The sequence below is a fragment of the Hyaena hyaena genome, unplaced genomic scaffold (genome assembly GCF_003009895.1).
Source record: "Hyaena hyaena isolate Hyena2069 unplaced genomic scaffold, ASM300989v1 scaffold_295, whole genome shotgun sequence".
In the NCBI taxonomy this organism is placed as follows: Eukaryota; Metazoa; Chordata; class Mammalia; order Carnivora; family Hyaenidae; genus Hyaena; species Hyaena hyaena.
Window position 1 is genome coordinate 1,044,536 of NW_024080928.1, and position 23,510 is coordinate 1,068,045.

At 44.8% G+C, this 23,510-nt stretch overlaps 1 protein-coding gene across 1 annotated transcript in view; it reads right to left on the bottom strand.

The window, feature by feature from the left end:
* Window positions 1-23,510, bottom strand: part of MAP3K15 (mitogen-activated protein kinase kinase kinase 15) — a 128,724-nt gene that overhangs the window by 51,658 nt on the left and 53,556 nt on the right. Inside the window, exon 7 of the mRNA XM_039247384.1 lies at window positions 1,955-2,125. Coding sequence (XP_039103315.1) covers window positions 1,955-2,125 — 171 coding nt within the window. The remainder of the gene's footprint in view (window positions 1-1,954; window positions 2,126-23,510) is intronic.

Genomic DNA, 23,510 nt, shown 5'->3' on the forward strand with positions numbered 1-23,510 from the left:
AGCGGGCAGAGACAGGAGGGGAGACACAGAGCCGCAACGGGTATGGAAGGAGAACAGAGGGGAGGGGGTGAGGGCAAGGGGAAGCAGCTAGAACTGGGAGTGGAGCAGCAAGAGCTCTGGCGACAGAAACGGCGGAGGTAAGCTGTTGGCTCCACCTGGAAACTATGTCCAGGTTCTGACATCACCTCATTTTCATCAGCACCACTTGGGCTCAGGCCACCATCAGCTCTTCCCTCATTTACTGCAGGCGTCTCCCGTTCCCTACTTCTGGTCTCGCCCCTGGGGATTGAACAGCCACAAATCCCTCCCTTCCCACTACACGTGTGCCTTCGTCATTTCTCTCACGCACAGCAGGAGTCTATTCCTCCGCCCCCTTGCATTTGGCTAACCATGTGATCTGCGTATGATCTGACCATGGCCACGAGGCAGAACTGACCTTGTGAGTTCCGGAGCCTAAGCCTTGCAGCTTCCACCTTCACTCTCCCAGAATGCTGCCCACCAAGCTGGTCTGCCGGGATTAGAACCACAAGCAGAGAATGGAGGTGAATGAACTACCAAGACCCAGCACCAGTTGCCAAATGTGTATGAGGCCATCTCGGACCTTCCAGCCTTCCTGAGCCTCCAGCCGAGCTCATTTTTAAGAGAGAGACCAGCACTACACGAGTGGGGCCAGCAGAGTGGCTGCCCGGCCAATGCAAAGAACCATGAAAAATTATAAATCACTGTTTTAAGCCACCAGCTTTTGGACTTGTTTGTTATGCAGCAAACGACAGCCGATACACCTCTTGAAACATCTTCTTTGCAAAAACAGTGAGAAGGCGCTGGTTAAAAAAAAAAAAAAAATGGGCTCTCATCACTGCTCTGCCCCGAGGGCTCTGATGTTCTATCATCTCACTCACAATAAAAAGGGATTCTCGGAGCGCCTGGGTGGCTTAGTCGGTTGGGTGTCTGACCTTCGCTTAGGTCATGATCTCGCGGTTCATGGGTTCGAGCCCTGCGTCGGGCTCTGTGCTGACTGCCAGCTCAGAGCCTGGAGCCTGTTTCAGAGTCTGTGTCTCCCTCTCTCTCTGACCCTCCCCTGCTCATGCTGTCTCTCTCTCTCTCTCTCCTAGAAATAAATAAAACATTAAAAAAAAAAATTAAAAAAAAAAAAAGAGGGATTCTCTCCCAGTTCCTGCCACTATCCCCTTGCTCACGCCCCACTGTCCTTGAGCGTGTGGGGCAAACTGGCCCCTCCTGGCTCTGCCTTTGCTCGCCCTCGCTCCCAGAAGGCTTTCTTCACAGTTGTCTGCAAGACTCATCTCACCACCCTCACATCTTTACTCACCTTCACTGATGACCTACCTGAAACCGCAGCCAACCCCTCCCCCAAGCCCCCTCCGGCTCCCTGATGAACTTGTCCCTAGCGCCCTCATCAGCCGGTGAGATCCTATGTTTCTGTCTTTCCTTCTCTGACTTCCCTTACCAGGAATGCAAGGCCCACGAAGGCGGGAACTCATGTCTATGTCTGTCGTGTCTTTACCCCCCACCATCCAGAAAAGTTTCTGCCATATAGTAAACCCTCAATCAACTTTTGTTAAATGAACAAAGGCAGGCAGGCAGGCAGGAAGGCAGGTGCAGGCAGGGAGGGCTCACTGAGAAGATAATGCGCTGACGGTGGTGGAACACAGTTCTGGAAAGAGTAGCTGGGAAGGGGCATGTTGAGCCTCCTTCTTGCCCCTATAAATGAGTGGACTTGTGGGAATAACGGCACCAGTACAAAACCCAGTTTCTAATGGTTTCCTTAGAAACCAAACCACACACGTGACTTTGTGTTTCTCCCCACCGCTAGCAGGCAGGCAGGCGCGGGGACGGACACACACACACACACACACACACACGACCTGGATCCTTAGCCTCTGCAGATCTGTTCTTTGCAGAGATGCATGCGCTACGACTAGGATGGAGGGTTTACCACTCAATGGCGCGGTCTCGGCTGATGCCATCCTTGCACTCCGAATCCAAGAAGATGTCCTTGTAGATCCTCCCACACAGGCACAACATGTCGGGGGCCGGGTGATCACAGCTCTGCAGAACCTGGAGCATGACCTGCAGAGCCTTCTCACGGTCACCGGCACTGTTCCTCCTGAAAGAGTTGTGTGGGGAGATCACTCGGGTCTGCAGCAGGACGTGGGAGCGCGCGGGCGCCTGTTCTGGCACGGGCTGGTGTGCGGGCACTGCGCTTTAGCGGGAAACCAAAGCTAAACAGTAATTCACTTTTTCAGGTTCAAATGTAACAAGTGCTTCGGACCCACCCCCGTCAATCTCACACTGTCACAGTCCCTATTCGGTCCCCTTCTCTCACTGAGTCCCAGACTGTGGATGAGAGCCGACGCAGACCGTTGTGTTTGCAAAGACAGAAAAAATAACACGGCAGAGCCACCTGTAGCTGGATGGACAGCAAGGATCTGGGAAGCTACGCCTAAGTCGTGAGGATGACGTGCTTTGACAAAAGGTTCTTTTGGAAACGCAGCAGGGTCCCCCAGTTCAGAAAGCCAAGAGAAATTTAGAAATGTGTTTGCGCATGTCTCGACCTTGCCATCCTCACCAGGAAAAGACCCCAGCAATTCCTGTTCTCCTGTCTCACGTTCCATCCACTGGAAAATAAAATTTAGAAAACTGTTTCTATATTCATGTATCAGTCTTCTTTCTTATTAATTTATATGGTAAAAATTGCATTTCACACACAGGTAAGGGATTCCTCAGATTGTTGTTAAAATAATCTTTGCCACAAAATAACCCAAGTTTGTGGCTGTGAAATATTAAGTGCCCCTGTGAAGGTTTGGGAGGAAACGCCCATTGGTTGTGGGGGCTGATTGAAACAGCTTTGCCTAATGATGTTCATATTCATGTTATAATATAGTAAGCATTTGTAGAAAGAAACAATTTCTATGTAATACTGCTATGGAGTGGTCTCTAGAATAATAGTGTTAAGACCAGAAAGCAAGGCATTGAATACTGCGCACAGAGGGCTCCCTTTTTATTTAAGCAAAGCAGGGATGTGAATATTTATCTGCTTTTATTTCTTCAAAATGGAAAGACAAACCAAAAGGTAATAAAAGTAGCTACCGTCTGGTGTACGGAGAAAACACGCTGAAGAGGACAGGAGTCCAAATTCACTTCTTGGAATGTGACTTGGAAACTACGTTTTTTGTGGTTTTTTTTTTTTGTTTTTTTTTTTTTTTTTACCAAATATAAAAGGAAATGAACTTTTAAAAATTTGAAATTGTTCCCTAAAAACACCATTTGCCAATAAACACCATCTGAATTTGTGGCTGGAGCCAAACAAAACAAATGACCCTCTGCATGCAGTTGGTGGCTTACCCACAAAAGACAAACCGATTCACACGATTTTTTAAAGCACAGCACTTTGTACTTTCCTAAGAAGATACAACTTGAGGAAAAAATATAAAGCAAAGAAATCTTAAATAGTTTCGGGTAATCATATTGTTAGCAATAATACAGGAACTGGTATTTTGCAAATATTATGTATTAGTAGAGAATACAACAAATAATGATGTTAATATCATTAGAAACCAGATTTTTCAAGATAAGAGATACAAACACAAAATCAAAGGAACTCAGTAAAACTCCTACACTCCTAAATTTGAATTGAAACGTCAGTATGAAGTTATCCAGTGGTTTTCCTAGCTCTGTCTACCGAAAAGGACCAAAACGATGAGTAACTCAGTAGCAATGAGAACCTCCAAACCCTGACGGGGGTCTGTAAATACCACCTCTCACTACAAGGAACAAGAACTCTATGGGGGAGTGGCGGACTCCATGTCTAAGATGACCCTGGGACATCTTAATATAAAGACACAAACTATGAAGTTCATACCAAAAAGACTCAGGAACTACCAATAATCAGTTTTTGACCAAAGAAGGGACAATACGAGCACTAAGAAGAATAGTAACTATAAACAAGGATTGAAACCTATCAACTGTATTAAAATGAGGAGTTCATAATTGTCTTACACAACTTCAGGGTCACCTGTGGAGAACGCTAAGGAGCTATCTCTTTATTTTTGAAAGTTATCAAAGCAAAAATTAAGCATATAGTCTCCTTTTCTGATGAACTGTATCCTGGGGGTAACCAAGTCACTGATGAGAGGAAATGTCTCAGCATTTGTACTAATAACTCAGAAATTAATTATAAAATTCAAATATCACTATTTTGTAACCCCTAATGAAACAATGGATCTAGGCAATGATTGTCAAGGGCCATTCACATCATGAAAAAAGAAAAAAACAAAGTACACAATCAACTATGAACTATTCTTTCCAGAAGAAAAAAAAAAAATGAAACCGGATCTGAAATAAGCCTCCCAATATAAGTACCAAGTTACAAGGAGAAAAAGGGACAGAGGAACTTAATAAATCACACCACAGGGGTACTATTGCAAAATCCACAACTTTGGAAATGCTATCAGACAAATGCTTCTTCACCAAGTAATTAACAGGGAAAAGAAAAAAATAAGAAGAGAAACCTACATGCTAAAAAAGACTTGGGGTGCCTGTGTGGCTCAATCGGTTGAGTATCCCACTCTTGATTTCAGCTCAGGTAATGATCTCATGGTTTGTGGGATTGAGCCCCGTGTTGGGGTCTATGCCAACAGGATGGAGCCTCCTTGGGATTGATTCTCTCTCTCTCTCTCTCTCTCTCTCTGCCCCTCCCCTGCTTGCACACTCCTTCCCTCAAAATAAACCAACATTAAAAAATATATTAAGGGCTGCCTGAGTGACTCAGTCGGTTAAGCATCCGACTTTGGCTCAAGTCATGATCTCATGGTTCAGGAGTTCAAGCCCCATGTCAGGCTCTGTGCTGACAGCTCAGAGCCTGTGTCTCCCTCTCTCTCTGACCCTTCCCTGCTCATTCGCTCTCGCTCTCGCTCTCAAAAATAAATTAAAAAACATTTAAAAATTTAAAATATATATACATTAAAAAAGACTTAAAAGTCATCTCAACCAAATGCCACATACAGACCTTGTTTGGATCATGACTCAAGAAACCTCTGCTGCAAAGACAGTATGTCTTTGCTTCATAATAAATCTGGTGTTGGGGTAGGAGAGGGTGGGTGGGGTGAGCAGGAAACAAAAATAGCCACACAGGGATCATTACTGAAGGGTGGAAAGGGGGTACATGGGGGATCACTATATTATTCCCTACTTTTGACTGTATTTGAAGTTTATATTAATAAAAACATACAAGGGGGCGCCTGGGTGGCTCAGTTGGTTAAGCGTCCAACTTCCACTCAGGTCATGATCTCGCGGTTTGTGGTTCGAGTCCCGTGTCGGACTCTGTGCTGACAGCTAGCTCAGAGCCTGGTGCCTGGTTCAGATTCTGTGTCTCCCTCCCCTGCTCATGCTGTCTCTCTCTCTCAAAAATAAATAAAACAGTAAAAAAATTAAAAAAAAACAAGTAAAAGGTATCCATCCTGACTCCGTTCCACTTCTAGAATCTGGAAATAGAAAAAAATATATATGTATATATATGTATATATACATATATTCAAGAATTTTTGAACCAAGATGTTCATTATGGCACTGCTCCTAACAGTGAAAAACTGAAGATAACCCAAATGTCCAGTAACATACGAGTGATAAAATACAGTTTGTACCAACCAAACCATGGAGTATCACGCAACCCTCAGAAAGAGGCAGGTCTGTATGTAATCATAGAGATGAATTTCCGTAAGAGTTCATGGGAAAAAACTGAACTAAGTGAAGGGCATGATCCCATTCTTTGCAGTAAACACTACTTACACTTATGTTCACGTGCACCACGTCTGGAAGGACACACGTTAGACTGTTCAAAAAAATCACTGCTTGGGGTTTGTACAAGGTGTTCCTGTGCATGTTTTACTAATAACTATTCTATTAAATGAATAAAGAGATTATTCTCTTTAATTGCTTGGCAATTTGACATCAGGCTCTTTTCCGCTTTCGTTCCTGAGGACCTGTATGTCAGAAACCTACTTCGTCATTCAAGACAACAGATGAGGACCTCACACGGCTTTTCTCAATGGGGATTCTGCTAGTGAATTAAGTTCCAGAGAAAATTATTTGATTATCTGAGTAACCATTTTCTCCATTCCCCCAAGTATGGTACATAGATAGCCCCATTCTGGATGCATAAGAGAGTTCATTCGATTGACACAATAGATGCCTGAGGGCATTAGGGTTTAATTCTCTGTGGAACCCAACCTGGGTTGAGAAGGGCTAATCTAGACACTTGGCATTCTTCTGGAAACCTGCAGTAATCAGGCCTGTATTACAACTTTGATTTTTCCTATTTTCTTTCTTTTTTTTTTTTTTTTTTTATAAATAGTTTATTGTCAAGTTGGTTTCCATATAACACCCAGTGCTCATCCCCACAAGTGCCCTCCTCCACGCCCATCTCCCCCCTGCCCCCCCACACCCATCAGTCCTCAGTTTGTTCTCATCATTCAAGAGTCTCTCGTGGTTTGCCTCTCCCCCTCTCCCCTTCTTCTCCCCCACGGTCCTCCTTTAAGTTCCTCCTAATCTTCCTACAGGTGCAAACATATGGTATTTGTCCTTCTCTGCCTGACTTATTTCGCTCAGCATAACACCCTCAAGGTCCATCCATGTTGCTACACATGGCCAGATTTCATTCTTTCTATTTGCCATGGAGTATTCCATCGTATAGATAAACCACATCTTCTTGATCCGTTCGTCCGTTGATGGACACTTAGGCTCTTTCCATGATGTGGCTATTGTGGAGAGTGCTGCTATGAACATGGGGGTCCATATGCCCCTATGCATCAGCACTCCTGTATCCCTTGGGTCAATTCCTAGCAGTGCTACTGCTGGGTCATAGGGGAGTTCTCTTGTTAATTTTTTGAGGAACCTCCACACGGTTTTCCAGAGGGGCTGCACCAGTTTACATTCCCACCCACAGTGTAGGAGGGTGCCCGTTTCTCCACATCCTCGCCAGCATCTAGAGTTCTCTGATTTGCTCATTTTAGCCACTCTGGCTGGCGTGAGGTGGTATCTCAGTGTGGTTTTGATTTTTATTTCCCTGATGAGGCTTTTTCCTATTTTCTACCTTGGTCTTGTTCTCAGAGATTTGATCTGTACTCTCTTCGTCCAGAGAATTCAACTTTACCAGCCTGTGATAACAGGTCTCTTAGTGAACAGCCCGCTCACCATACCTTCCCATTTTAAAGAGCCAAGAGATACCAACCCAACTCAATTTTACTACAGCATTTAAATAATTTCTATGGTCTATGGCAGGAAAACGAAAAAGATGAAAACTTTAATGAGGTACAACATTTTTACATCTGCTGTGGGCCGGCTTTTGAGGTGTGAAGTATTCAGGATTCTGAAAAGAATTTACGTAATTCTTTTAAATGCTTCATTATTGATCTGAGTTCAGGTTCATTTGTTTGGTTTTCTTTGGACCATTTACAGCAATGTTTCCCTTCCATTTTTTTCACTAACTTGAAACTTACCCTTGTTACTAAAAACAAAAGGTCTTTTGAGGATAAAAAGAAAAAAGCAAAAAGCAATGAAAAGCAAGGCGGTTTTCAGCTTAAAAGCCACTTTAGGACAGGTGCTAAATAGCTAATCCCTTTAGTCGTTAATAATCAGTTTTCAGATCTGCTTATCATGTTCAGACCCCAAAGTATCCAAGGACAAGTCTATACATAAAAAGTCCAGTGTTTAATCAGTCCAGCAACATATGTTTCTGACGATAAGGCCATTTTACAAATTACGAGGAAGATACGAACTAAGACAGTGGGGTTGCAACCTTGGCTTGCACGTTAGGATCACCTGGGATACTTTAAAAACCTTGGTGTTCAGGTTACACTGGAGACCAACTAAATCAGTCTCTGGAGATGGGATCCAGGCCTTAGTGTGTCTTACCCCGGATATTCGGATTCAGTAGGTTGGCACCACTGCTAAATCCACTGACCGCTTCTCAGCCCTAGTCTTAACCTCACCTACCAGCAGCATGTGACGGCTGAGCGCTCCTTCCTCCATGGACTACCTTCACTGGGCTTCCAGGTCACCGTACTCTCCTCATTTTCCTTCTCCTCGAGTCTAATTTTCTGGTTCCTATTCATCTCCCTAGTCTTTTAACACTGGAGTGTCCGTAAGCATAACCCTTGGACGTTTCTTATCAGCAACTACACTAGATCCCTTGGTGATACCATCTAGTGTCACGCTTTTTCAAACATCATTATCCCGATGCCTCCCAAATTCCTATCTCCAGCCCAGAGCTCTCCCCGAAACTCCATACCCAAATGCCTTCCTAGCATCTCACTTGGATGTCTAATACCCTAAGTGTGATGGGTCCAAAACTTAACTGCTGACTGTCCCATCAAAGCTCTTCTTCTCCATCTTATTTAATAGTGGCCAGTCCATTCCTCCTGTTTTTCAGGCCAACAACTTTGGAGTCAGGCTTCATATCGCTGGTATCTTTCATTTGATCAAATAATTCTGTTGGCTTTTATTTTAGGCCATATCCAAAAATGGGCTACTCCTCATGACCCCACACCACTACTACCCTGCTCCAAATAACCATCATTTTCTGCTTTCACCCTCACCCTCTACAGTCTATTCTTAACACAGGAGTCTGAGTGATCCTGCTAAACACTAACTCACATCATGTCACTCCACTACTCAAAACCGTGCATGCAAATGCAAATCATATATGTGACAAGGGATTAATATCCAAAATATATAAAGAGTTCATACAATCCAAGAGCAAAAAAAGTCTGATTAAAAAATGGGCAGAGGATCTGAAGAAACATTTTTCCAAAGAAGGCATAAAGACGGTCAACAGTAACACAGGAAAAGATGCTCGGTATCACTCATCGTCAGGAAACTGTAATTCAAAACCACAACAAACTATCACCTCATACCTGCTAGAATGGCTAAGATAAATTGGAAAAAAAAAAAAGAAAGAAAAAACACATGTTGGCAAGGGTGAGGATAAAAGGGAATCCTCATGCACTGGGGGTGGGATGTAAATTGGCACAAGTGCTGTGGAAAACAGTATGGAGATTCTCGAAAAAATTAAAAACGCCATTACCAGATGATCCAGCAATTCCATTTCTGGGTACTTATCTAAAGGAAACAAAAACACAAACTCTGAAGGATATCTGCACTCATGTTCACTGCAGCATTATTTACGATAGCCAAGACCTACAAGCAACCAAAGTGTCCATTGATGGATGCACGGATCAACAGAATGTGGCATACATACACGATGGACTATTAATCAGTCATAGAAAGGAATCTTGACCTCTGCAACAGCATGGATGGACCTTGAGAGCATTGTGCTGAACGAAACAAGTCAGAGAAAGACAAACACTGTATGATCTCACTTATGTGTGGAGTCTGAAAAATCAACCAAACCAAGCCCAATCAAGCTCATACATACAGAAGACAGACAGACTGGTTGCTGCCAGAGGTCGGGGGTGGAGGTGGGTGACATGGGTGAAGGGGGTCAAAAGGTATAAACTCCCAGTTATAAAATACATGCGTCTTAGGGATGTAATATATAGCATGGTGACTGTAGTTACTGCGGTATTGTATATCTGAAAGCTCCTGGGGCGCCTGGCTGGCTCAGTCGGTTAAATGGCCGACTTTGGCTCAGGTCACGATCTCACTGCTGGGTGAGTTCAAGCCCTGCATCGGGCTCTGTGCTGACAGCTCAGAGCCTGGAGCCTGCTTTGGCTTGTGTCTCCCTCTCTCTGCCCTCACGTGCTCGTGCTCTGTCCCTCTCAGTCTCTCAGAAATAATTAAATGTTAAAAAAGCTTTTTTTTTAAATAAAAAAATTTTTAAAAAGAAAGTTCCTAAGAGAGATCTTAAAAGTTCTCATCACAAGAAAAATATTTATAATTATGCGGGTGGGTGCTGGATGTTAGTGAGATTTCCTGTGGTGATCATTACACAAAATACACATACAACAAATCATTATGTCATACAAGTGACACTAATATGTTATATATCAATTATATCTCAAAACCAAAACCAACAAAACACCTTTCCAGGGGCTCCCATCTCAGAGCCAATGCCGATTTTCTTTCAATGGCCTACAAGATTCTGGAAGACCTGGCTCCCAGTTATTTCACTATCCACCCCCACCCCCACCCCCCGTCCCCTACTCTGCTCCAGCTGCGTGAGCATCCCTGCTGTTCCATGTGCTGATCCCTCTGCCTGGAATGTTCTTCCCCAATATATTTACGCGCTATGTTTCCACATCTCTCTGTTTTTCCCCATGTCAGTCTCTAGTAAGTCAAGTTTCCTCTGAGCACCCAGCTTCTAACTGTAACCTGTACCACCAACCTCCCTATCACCCTAACCTGTTTTAATGATTTCATTAGTTTGTATGGTCTCTCCCCATGTAAAAACAAAAGCTCCAAGAAGAAGGGATTTTTCTATCTGGTTTGTTTACCGCTAGGCCCCAAGGCTTAGAACTCGACCTAGCACATACTGGGCGCTCGATAAATGTCTGTTAAATGGATGACAAAACGAGCAGGACTAAATGTACTGCCATGAAAAGATCGCATCCATTGACTGTTAGGTGAGCAAAGAAAATTACAGGGGCGCTTGGGTGATTTGGTCAGTTAAGTGTCTGACTGTGGCTCAGGTCACGATCGTATGGTTCACAAGCTTGAGGCCCGCATCGGGCTCTCTGCTGTCAGTGCAGATCCTGCTTTGGATCCTCTGCTCCCATCTCTCTCTGCCCCTCTCCCCTCTATCAAAGTAAACATTAAAAACAATCACAGAGCATCTCCTGTATTGTAAAAACGCTGCAGGATGATATATTGAACAGTATGTAAACTCATAGAACTGAAAGGATATACACCAAACTGATGAGACAGATTACTTCTGGAACGTGAGTGGAACAAGAGAGGAGAATTCTGAGGGACAACTGCTTTAAACGTCTTTTCCCCAGGTCTTCCCCAAAGTATATACACATATTTCTTATTTATGCAATAAAATATACAGGGTAGAAACAGAACACTGGACTGGGAATCCTATACGGCTAGATTCTGGTTATTTTCCTACCATTTACTACCCATTTGAATTCTGAGCAAGTCGCTTACTCTTTCCGGGCCTCAGTTCATGTGAAAAGTAGGCCTGACTCTGCTTGCCTCACCAGGCAACTGGAACTAGAGGTCTGTCAGAGCTCTGATCGGTCACTAAGCATCCTGCCTGCCTGTCTACCTTTTCTATCCTTTGTCTGTAAGAGAAAGCTCATAGGCTGGGAGACAGAGTTCCAAAAAATCTTTTTTCTACGCAAACACTCGGAATTCCCAAGCGAAATGTCTCACTAGACCGGTGTCCTTTCTAGGACTAACTGTGCCTTAGGCTGCCCACCAAAAACCTCTGAAGAGATTCCTGTTTCCAGTTGGGAGTAGAAGACTGCGAAAGAACTTCCACTCTCACAGTAACAGTAAAAAACTGGACAATATATAAACTCTATCGAAGAGGAAGAAGAACTTCCATGATTAATTCCACAGGAAAACGATGCTTTTGGATCTGAGCAAGGAGCCATGACAGCCTCATTACGGGAAGCCTGCTCTATGCACTGAAAAATTGAAGAGGGAGCCTTGGTAGGCTCCTTTCACAGGGACAAAGAGAAAATCAGCAAAATTTTGGACAAGAGCATGGGCTGATGGGAAAGAATGGACTCTAGAAGGGTCCAGAGGCAAAATCAAATCGCTTAGTGTAAGAAGTCTCTTGCAGCACATTCGCCCCCTAAATTTTGCCAGGAAAGCTGTGATGAACGGGAAGTTCAAAGTAGAAAGAGGTCGCACGCATTATCAGAGCACTCAGATGTGGGTCCCTGCGAAAACTGAATCCCAAGAGTGTAGAAATCCTCCAGGCTCAAATACTGACAAGATCAGAAAGGTAGCAGAGAGACACGAGGTGGGGGTCAGGCTCACCACAAGTCAATGGATTAAAACTGACTCCAGTCCCAACCCACCTATTCTCTGGGGAAAATATGGAAAAAAAATCAGTCATATGTGCTAACTGCCAGACCTCAGAAAGGGCTCAGATATTCAAGGTAATAAACAAAACAAATTGAAATTATACTTCAGTCTCCACTGTTGTTTTTTACCCCATTGTTCTTTTACATAAAATGTCTAGAATAAAATTATGAGATATGCATAGAAGAAAATGTGGCCTATAATCAGGATAAAACATCATCAACAGAACCAGACACAGAAATTACTGTCATTAAAATTGACAGTAACTTTAAAACTATTATAGACATGGGCGCCTGGGTGACTCGGTTGGTTAAGCATCTTACTCTTGATTTCTGCTCAGGATCGCACGATTTGGGAGACTGAGCCCTGCGTCGCGCTGGCAGTGTGGAGGCTGCTTGGGATTCTCTCTTTCCTTCTCTCTCTGCCCCTCTCCACTTACGCTGTCTCCCAAAATAAACTTTAAAAAACTATTATAAAATGCTTATATATAATGTGTATATATATATATATAACATGTATATATATATGTATATGTGTGAAGAAATTAAGATAGTTTTGTGAGAGAAATGGAAACTCTCAAAAAAACAAATGAATACCTCTTACACTGTTGGTGGGAATGTAAAGTGGTGCAGCCCCTCTGGAAAACAGTGTGGAGGTTCCTCAGGAAATTAACAACAGAACTCCCCTATGACCCAGCAGTAGCACTGCTAGGAATTTACCCAAGGGATCCAGGAGTGCTGATGCATAGGGGCACATGGACCCCAATGTTCACTGCAGCACTCTCCACAATAGCCACATCATGGAAAGAGCCTAAGTGTCCATCAACGGACAAATGGATCAAGAAGATGTGGTTTATCTACACAATGGAATACCACACGGCAATGAGAAAGAATGAAATCTTGCCATTTGCAACAACGTGGATCTAACTGGAGGGTGTTATGCTGAGTGAAATAAGTCAGTCAGAGAAAGACAGATACCATGTTTTCACTCATATGTGGACCTTGAGAAACTTAACAGAGGACCATGGAGGAGGAGAAGGGGAAAACAAGTTACAGAGAGGGAGGGAGGCAAACCTTCAGAGACTCTTAAATACTGGGAACAAACCGAAGGTTGATGGGGGTGGGGGAGAGGGGAAAGTGGTGATGGGCATTAAGGAGGGCACTTGTTGGGATGAGCACTGGGTGTTGTATGGAAGCCAATTTGACAACAAATTATATTAAAAATATTTTTAAAAAACAAATGAACAGAAGTACTATAAATGAAAAGTTAAAAAAAAAAAAAAGCACTGAATGAACATAGCATCAGATTTGGACACTGACAAGATCAGGTGCGTTCAGGGCAGTATGGCCAGAGACCAAATTTGGACACTCTGAAACAAAGGATCGGTGACCTGGAATATGGGCCAAATGCCATTCTTCCAAATGGGGCTGGCTGGGCACGGGGGGAGGGTTGACAAGGGCAAAAGAAAACTTTGGGGGATAAAACATTCTGTCTCTTGATCATGATGGTAGTTACATGAAAGTATTTATTTGGCTAAAGCCATCAAACTGCACTTTAAATGGGTACATTTTATTGTATGGAAGTTCCACCTTATACCTTAATAAAGTTGGCTCTAAAAATCCATGGAAACCGATCCATATCTCTGAAGGGTAAGTGTCCTACTGGGCCAGTCACCGATCTCTTTGCCATCAGACACATCCCTCTTTCACCTGCTCTGTGTCACGGGAGAGGGGTTCCGTCAGGCTGCCTCTGGGCTTCCGGGTCAGCTAATGAGCAGCCAGGAGCGGCCAGTGGAAGACAATGGTGGACAAGTACTTGGAGGAGGGGAAGAACGAAGCAGCCAGAGTACGTTATCCCCTTTCTGTGTGTGTTTCCTGCGGTGGCTCTAGAAACCGCTGCATCTCTTCTATAGATCTAGCTCCCAACAGGCTGGCTTGTGATGGTTTCAAGTGATCCTGGCTCCTAGGTTCTGATCACATCACCTGTTTCCTGTGTCCCTCCGGCCAAAGGAGGGAGGGTAGCAGCTTCCTGCTCATGTTAATTTCTGAGGGGCCTCGGTTCCCTGTTTGGCTTCTCAGCTCTTCCTTCACCTGTGTAACCAATTCCATGTATTAAATCGCCTCTACTTTAAATTGTTTCCTGATTGGATCTTGACAGATGCACACCTGCCACAAGAAAGCAGGTGCCTTAGTCTGTCCACATGCCTCGTATTTACCAACGGAGATGGGAACAGTTATAGGCAACCTGTGTTTGAGCGTGAACAATGCCCAGAACCAAAGCGCTACGTGAACCAGTTTTCTTCCTACTCTACAAATAGGACCTGGTTATGTGTCAGGGCAGAACCACCATTGTATCATCCCGTCCTTGCCCCCATCATCACCACCTTTTCCAGTCCTCTGGCACCGCCAAGCAACATCTGTAACGGCTGGGCTTGGGGTGCCTGCGTGACTCTGTTGGTTGAGTGTCTGACTCTAGATTTTGGCTCAGGTCATGATCTCCTGGTTCGTGAGATCGAACCCCATGTCGGGCTCTGCGCTAACAGTGTGGAGCCTGCTTGGGATACTCTCTCTCTCTGCCCATTCCTTGCTTGTACATATGTGTACTCTCTCTCAAAATAAATACTTTTTCAAAAGGTTATTTATTATGAGAGACACAGAGACAGTGTGAGTGGGGGGGTGGGGGCAGAGAGAGAGAGGGAGAGGGAGAGGGAGAAAGAGAATCCCAAGCAGGCTCCATGCTGTCAGTGCAGAGCCCGATGTGGGGCTCAAACCCATGAAACCATGAGATCATGATCTGAGCGGAAACCAAAAGTTGGACGCTTAACTGACTGAGCCACCCAGGCGCCCTTCAAAAGAAACGTTTTTAAGAAAAACATTTTTACAGCGGACTGGCAGGCCATCGTGTCGAGCAGGGCACCTTCTGAGGCTGGCTGTCCCACCTTCTCAAAGGCAACGGGAGGTGAAGAATATTCTTGCTGCACTCTTGGTTCTGCTGACAGACTCTCAGCGATCTCCACGCGGATGGATCCAGTTAAACTCTACTTCTTACTTGCAAGCTGCAGTAGAAACTAGGATGTGTTCACTAACCCCCCCCCTTTTTTTTTTCTGGGCTGCAGCCAGACCACATTTCCCAACTTCTCTTACAGTTAGGTTGGGCCATGAGACTGAATTCTGGCCAATGACATAAGCTAACAAGTAACGAACATCACTTCCTGACCAGGCTCATACAAACCTCCCTGGTACAGTCAAAAGTGTCCATCGACTGACAGATGAATAGATAAAATGGGGTCTAACAGTACAATGGAGTATTATTCAGACACAGAAAGTAATTTAGTACCGATAGATGCTACAACATGAATGAGCCTTGACAACATTATGCTAAGTGAAAGAAGCCACCCAGAAAAGATCACGTATTGTATGATTCCATTTATATCAAGTGTCCAGAAGAGGCAAATCCAGAAAGACAAAAAAATAGAGGAGTGGTTTTTCTCGGACTAGCAGCTGCGGTGGGGGAATATGGAGTAACTGCTAATGGATTGCCAAAATTTAACAGTGGCTGTTTAGGACTGAGGAGGGAAATGGGAGGGGGGGAGGAAAGAGCGGTGGTGGCTGGCAAGGAGTTCAGGATTTTGGGGGTAACGAATGATAAAAATATTCAAAAACTGATCACTGTGATGGATGCACGACTTGGTGAATATACTAAAACCACTGGCTTGTACTCTTTAAGTGGGTGAATAGTAGAGAATGCAAATTATATCTCCATAAAGCTGTTACCATACACACACACACACACGCGCGCGCGCGCGCGCGCGCCCCACACTAAACATCCTTGGCGGTTGAGCATGGTCTCTTTTCTCATCTGAAAGGAGAGCTGGGGATTGAAGACAGGGCAGAGCATCAAGATAGAAGGAGGCTGGATTTTCAATCTCCTGGAGAAGAGACTGCCCAACCAGGATCAGTCCGCACTGGAATGATCCACAAGTGAAAATAAACTTTCATCGTGTTAAGACTGCAATTGATATGCTACTTGTTATAGCAGTTACCCTGCCCTGACCAACACACAAGCCACCAACGCTAAGAAGCCATAGGTCACCTTCATGGTAAAGACCAATTCTGCTCTGGGTCTGTATCAAATCCCACTTTCACGGACACCCTGGATCCCGCACCAGGAAAACTTCCATTGCAGCTGACCCTGAGCTAGCCTATGCAGTCCTTCACTTTTCTGGGATTCCCTGCTCTGGACCCTGCCCTACTTTAAAGGTGGCATTCCCAGTTATTCTGCTTTTAGATTTTTCTGTGTACACTGAACATGTATGACTTAGATATGTTTATTTCCACACATCTACCGAAAAGTTCAATAGGTCTGCCTTCTACTACACCAAGCCCTTAACTGTAGCACCCGTTTATCACCATATAGATCTCCTCCAACCTGTACGCCACAGGAGATCAGGGAGTCATTCATTCATTCATTCACCCATTCAACAAATACGTACGGAGTACCTACTGTGTGGGTGGCACAATGCTATTAGGCATGGGGGAGACAACGGCCTAGTGCACTGTGGCTCCTGCCCCCCCTCAGATTTCGTCTAGTGGGAGGGAGGATAAATATTAATGAGTAAACACAGAAATGTGCATGCTATGAAGGAAGAGAGCAGGTGCTATGAGAATGACTAACAACAGGGACGTTGTTTTTAGACACGGTACTCTTAGCAACACCAACCTTTTAGAAAGGGACATTTAGCTAGACCCTGAAGGGGCATAAGATTCAGTCAGGCAAGCAATGAGCATTCCAGACAGAGGAGGTGCCCAAGAGGAGAGCAGCCTGCCTCTCTTAAGAACTGAAGGCAAGGGAGGGTGGGGACAGGAGGCAAGGCAGGACCCAGGTCACAGGGGACCATTTCCATAACTCTTAGGTGAAGTTTCTCCATCAAGGATTCCTACTCACATGAACTCAGGAGCTATTCACTAAGTTTCACATTTTACTCCAAATGGCCTTCTAGGTTCTAGCCCTTCTTAAGAAGCCTTCCTCAAATACCATCACTGAAGATAATAGAACACCAGTGGCTGGGATTCTGTCAGGAAACAGAAGGGCAATTCACATTCACTCAGCATCTTCTATGGGCCAGGCACTGTGCTAAGTGTGTAAAGATATTCTTATTTAAGGGGTGTCTGCGTGGCTCAGTCAGCTGCACATCCAACTCTTAATTTTGGCTCAGGTCATGAGCCCAGGATCGTGGGATGCAGCCCTGTGTTGGGCTCCACGCTGAGCATGGAGCCCACTTGGGATGCTCTCTCCCTCTCTCTCTCTCTCTCTCTCCCTCTTTCTCTTAAAAAATAATCTTACTTAATTCTTAAAACCATATCATTTCATATGAGTGAAATCACACAGTATTTGCCTTTCTCTCATTTCACTTGGCTTTATACTCTCTAGATCCGTCTATGTCATTATAAATGACGAGATTTCATTCTTTCTTATGGCTGCATAATATTCCGTTGTACAGATATACTACATTTGCTTACCCAATCATCTGTCGATGGACATTTAGGCTGCTTCCATAATTTGGCTAATGAGCAAAGAAAAAAACCAGAGAGACGACCAACTAAGAAATGGACTCTTAACTACAGGGAACAATCTGATGGTTACCAGAGGGGAGGTGGGTGTGAGGATGGGTAAAACAGGTGATGGGGATTAAGGAGGGCACTTGGGGTGAGCACAGGGTGATGCATGGAAGTGTCCAATCACAATATGTACACCTGAAACTAATATTACACTGTATGGTAACTACTGATAGTACACTATGCGGTAACTAACCGGAATCTAAACTTAAAAAGCCCATCTTATTAATTTCCATGGTCCTCATTTCTTCCACAGCAGTGCAGTCCACAATTTTACGGGTTGTAAACAGCAGAGCAGTTTTGAAATATTTTCAAACTGTGTGTGTGTGTGTAAACTACATACACACATGACTGTATCTTTCATCACCCACTAACTTTACACACCCCTCATAAGCTGTCTTCTTCTTTAGTACAAAGGCCTCCCCTGACACAGAAGGGAGGAAACCAAAGCAGGAACTGGGCAGAAAAGGCAGATACCTTAGGCCCAGGAAGGCCTGGGGGAGGACGGATGGAGGTGGTTTAAGTCCTCTGGATAAATGCTTTTCAAAAGGACAAAATGTAGGGGCGCCTGGGTGGTTCAGGGAATTAAGTGCCCAACTTCGGCTCAGGGCATGATCTCACGGTTCGTGAGTTCGAGCCCCAGATCGGGTTCAGCTCATGATCTTGTGCGTTTGTGAGTTCCAACCCGACACTGGGCTCTCTGCTATCAGCACAGAGCCCACATATGATCCTCTGCCCCCTCCACCCCCGCCCCTCTCCGACTCTCATGCACTCTACCTCTCTGTCAAAAACCAACAAACATTAAAGAAATAACAAAAGGAAAACATGTATTACTGGCAAGGCCACTACTCAGAACACAAGGGGATGGTACATTTCTCAGAAAAAAAATCAACTGGTCTTTTGGTATAAAAAGTATGTGTTAGGAAAGTGGCTTCAATACTCAACTACCATCTGATGCTGTCATCATAGATGACAAAGCAGAACAAGTAGAAGGATGGCTCTACAGCTCCGAGAAGCCCAGGGTTTCTTGTGGCTGTCCCTCTGGCAAACGAAAAAAGAAGAGAAAGCTTTCTGGGCAGAGTTTCATGGATTATGCCAGGACATCATTAAACAAGCATAGCCAGGGGCGCCCGCGGGGCTCAGTTGGTTAAGTGTCTGACTTTGGCTCAGGTCATGATCTCACGGTTTGTGGGTTCAAGCCCCGCGTCAGGCTCTGTGCTTAGAGCTCGGAGCCTGGAGCCTGCTTCGGATTCTGTGTCTCCCTCTCTCTCCATCCTTCCCCCCACTCATGCTCGGCCTCTGTGTCTCCAAAAATTAAACAAACATTTAAAAAAAATTTTTTTAAAAACCTAGTGTATCCAGAGCACTTTGCTAAAACTGAGGAGTTCTGGTTCCAGATCTCTTACTGACCAGCTGTTATATTTTGGGTCCTGGCCTGCCTTTCTTTCTCTCTCCTCTCTAAAACAAAGAGTTTGGACCAGATGACTCCTGGTCAATTCACAGGATTCATGCTTCTCTTCACTTCCAGGAAATCATTACCACAAAGATGCACTCCTATTCTGCAACATGCTTTTAGGTCATCATTTCCCTACTTTTGACAAACACCTAATAAAGAGTGGCTATGGAGGGGCACCTCAGTCAATGAAGCATCTGACCCTTGATTTCGGCTCAGGTCATGATCTCATGGTTCGTGGTTTGGGCCCCGCATCAGGCTCTGTGTGGACAGTGCAGAGCCTGCTTGAGATCCTCTCTCTCCTTCTCTTTCTGCCCCTCCTCTGCTCACACGGTCTCTTTCTCTCAACTTAAATAAACCTGAAAGAATGGCTATATAAACATAGACACTATTTTTGGCAAGATCGAACAGTGAACATAAACACAAGAGGCAAAGAAAAGGATGCTGGCAATTACGGCAGAGACCAGGAACTCACGCTTTCCTCCTGGGGGGACGTGGGTCCCTGCACCCGAGCAGTAACGTAGCTGGACGGCCCAGAGGCAGAGGATGAGGTGACTGCTGTAGGTTCTGGAACAAGCTTGCGGCCTCTCTGGCATGGGCCAGATTTCATAACATCCGTTTACTATCTCCCCTGCACATCTCTCCAGGCCCCACTGTGTATGTACTTTCCTCTATCACCCCCTTAACGTATTTATATAAGGACACGTTCTAACAAATGTGCCATGCATTCAGATTCCCTTTCACTAGCTGAGGAATTCAAGGAGTTAAACTTCATTGGAGTGAGCAGTCTTGACCCAGAGATGCAGAGAGCAGAGTATGAGGACACTCCTGCTTTGTGACAGTTAAGTTTTATTGCTCCTAACCTAGTGCTTTGATGCCACTAGTAAGTATTCTTCCAGACCAGCTTTCTGCCCGCCGCTTGGGTCCCTGGTCAGGCTCCTCCGGCTACATTAACATAGCCAATAAAGTCCTGTCTGTAAAAACAGCAGCAAATAAAAATTGCTTGTGAAGGATCCCAGGCCACTGAGTGAAAAACAGTTTAAGTGCTCAAAGGAAACTTGAAGCAGCTTTGGATGAGCTTCTGAACAGCTCAAGTGCAAGCTGTCAGGAAAGGCTAGCGGGTCAAGCCAGCTTTCCCAAGAACAGCCTTGTCCTCTGAGGGTCAAACATCATTCATTACCGCCAAACTTCAGCAACTAATTCAGGGCTGGGATTTGCTCCACTTCTTAAGAGTTAAAGGTCAGCTGTGATGCAGGAAGGTTATTTGTCCATCACTATCTTCCCCTTTACAGGCACAGGGTAACACCATAAAGTTTCTCTAAACTGTGCACAGTACCAAATTCTACTGTGGATATGCTGACAGATGGCCAAGTTATACCTAAGGCGAAAACGTCAAATTCAGGATCAGACTCCAGGTGCACACGAAGCAAATACTGCAATATTACAGAAAATCCCTAGTTGGTTGGGAAAAACGAGGTTCTTGGCTGTGAGGACCTTGCCTGGTCTATCTTAGAGAGCCACCAGCTAACGGGACTAGAAGGAAACAGCCATCGCGGAGAGCAAGGTGGGTCAGTGGCACGCTGGTCCTAGTCATTCTGCTTCCAAACTGGACACACGTTCACCCCGGATCACCTCATCCTGCCACGCCCATTTCTCTGAGGTACTGGGTTTCCATTTTGGACCCTGTTTTCCTCTTTTAGTGCTCTCAAAGGATGGCAATCAGGCTGACTGGTTGTGTTTGCCAACAGTTACCTCTACTCCATCTGGGAGAAGACATGGTGGTGAGTGACTTAAACGGCCCTCTTAGTTTTTATTTAACAAACCTTTATATATATATATATATACACACACATACATCCATATATATACATATACATGTATGTGTGTATATATATATGGATGTATGTGTATATATATGTATATATGTGTGTATATATATGTGTGTGTGTGTAGGTATGTGTATGTATGTATGTATGTATACATATATATATATATATATATATGTATACATACATACATATAGCACTTACAGTGTGGCAGGCATTCTTCCAGAAACTTCATCACTGCTAACTCACTTAATCCTTATAAATCAAGGGTTAATCAAGTATAATCAAGTATGAAAGTGGCACACACTACTTTGATGCAACAGAGTTAGGAGACTTTTTCTTTTTTCCCAGGCTCAACGAAGATGCCCTTCCCAACATCCCCTGCCTGGGCATGCTGAGTTTAAAGACCAGTGAGTGGGGAGGGACTCCCGGGTGGCTCACTAGGTTAAGTGTCCCATTCTTGATCTCAGCTTAGGTCCTGATCCAATAGCTTGTGAGATTGGGCTCTGTGCCGACAGTGCAGAGCCTGGTCAGGACTCTCTCCCTCTCTTTCTCTGTCCCTTCCCCCCAGCAAAATAAATAAATAAACTTTAAAAAAAGACTAGCGGGGAGGGAGCAGGCACATTTTGCACAGAGATCATGAAATCTCCCCTCCAAAAGGAATAAAAATCCTATCACGGTTTGCCACTATCTACTGCAGCAGGACATACGCGCAGGCTATGTACCCAACAGAAACGTGCCATAATGTACAAAAGTCATGCACAATATTCACAGCAGCACTGCTGTTAGCACCCCAAACTGAAAACAAGCTAAAGGTTTATCAGCAATAAAAACAGATAACTCAGTCGTGGTATATCCACACAACGGATTACTCTCCCGCAACAAGAATCAACAAGCTGAGCACACATCCAACCACACGGGTGAATGTCACAAACATGATGCCGAGTGAAGGCAACAGACACAATGGAACACACACTGTGTCATTCCATTTATATGAAGTTCAAGGACAGGAAAAATTGATCTACACTGGCAGATGTTACAACAGTGGTTGCTAATGACGGGGTGGGAATTGCCTGTGAAGGAACACAAAGGAACTTCCAGAGGGAATGGAAATGTTTTCTATTTTGATAAGGGTGTTGTATACAGTGGATGTCTATTTATCAAAATCCATCCAGCTGTACACTTAAGATCTATGCATTTCATGGGGCACCTGGGTGGCTCAGTGGGTTAAGCGTATGACTTCGGCTCAGGTCATGGTCTCACGGTTCGTGGGTTCGAGCCCCGCGTCGGGCTCTGTGCTGACAGCTAGCTCAGAGCCTGGAGCCTGTTTCAGATTCTGTATCTCCCTCTCTCTCTGACCCTCCCCTGCTCATTCTGTCTCTCTCTTAGAAATAAATAAAAAACATTAAAAAATTTTTTTAAAAAGATCTATGCATTTCACTACATGTACATTGTACTTCAACAGAAACGAGAGATGTGATGTCACATGGCTTCTAAGACTCCTGAGGCCATGGGCTTCCAAACACATGTGCTGTCCTGTAGATGCTGCGAGTGTCAAACCCAGTGTGTAGCCTAATCCAGCTGCTGAAGCCAAGCCAAGACTGAGAAACCAGACACAGGAGTCCTCTAACCCATGTCACCTCCTATACTCACTATATTCATTCCCCGTGGAAGATGTTGGCCACGGAAGGTTGCGGAGGAGGTGCCAAAACTCTTTGGCTCTCAGGCTGAATGTGAATACCCTCCCAAAGGTTTCTGCTTTATAACTCATTATGACCGATTTCTGGTGCCAGCAGAAGGCAGGTGCAGCAGTAAGCAGAGCTGGGCATGGCTCTCACCATATGCACCCAATGCGGCTCCCCTTCCTTTATCTTCCCCAGGCAAGAAGGGAGACGGCAGGACTAAGACATTTAGGCATCTAGAATTTTGGAGGGTTGAATCTGGCAAACTCACAGTTAATCCTCCAAACCCAGAGTAGCCAAGTTTGAATGAGCACATGGCTGACCAGGTAGAGACTACATTTCCCACCTGCCCTTAGGGCTACATGGACTCATGTGACGATGCCCTCACCAGTGGAATGTGAGTAGGAGTGTCGTGTACAAACTCTACTTGCTTTAAAGGAAACTCTCCTGACCTTCCACTCCTTCCCTCTTTGCACAGGCTCGAACACAGAGGAGCAACGACCTGTCTTCAAGCAGAAGACGACAACACTTCTGCCAACTTAAGAGCTACAAAATGGTCTGAAACCAGGTCTCTGCACAATTCCTGGAGCAGCGCCATGCCACCAGCCTGGCCCACGCACCGCTAGACTACTACGTGAAAAGAAACTGTGATCTTACTTCAGTCCTTTTTTTTACTGGGGTGTCTTTGTTACCGCATCTGAACTAACAACCCCCGCGCACAAGCTTTGGAAGCTCGCGTGGTCTCCAGGCAGGAGTTTCCAAGTCTTGCATACTCTATGTGGCTCAGTGATTTGTATTCCCAGGTTCTGATTATACGAGTACATGACAACAGCACCTACTTTCCCATCATACGACGTCATCCTGTTGCTTAAACTAGTCCCTGACCATCTACAAGCTGCCATCAACTCCTTGATCATGTGTA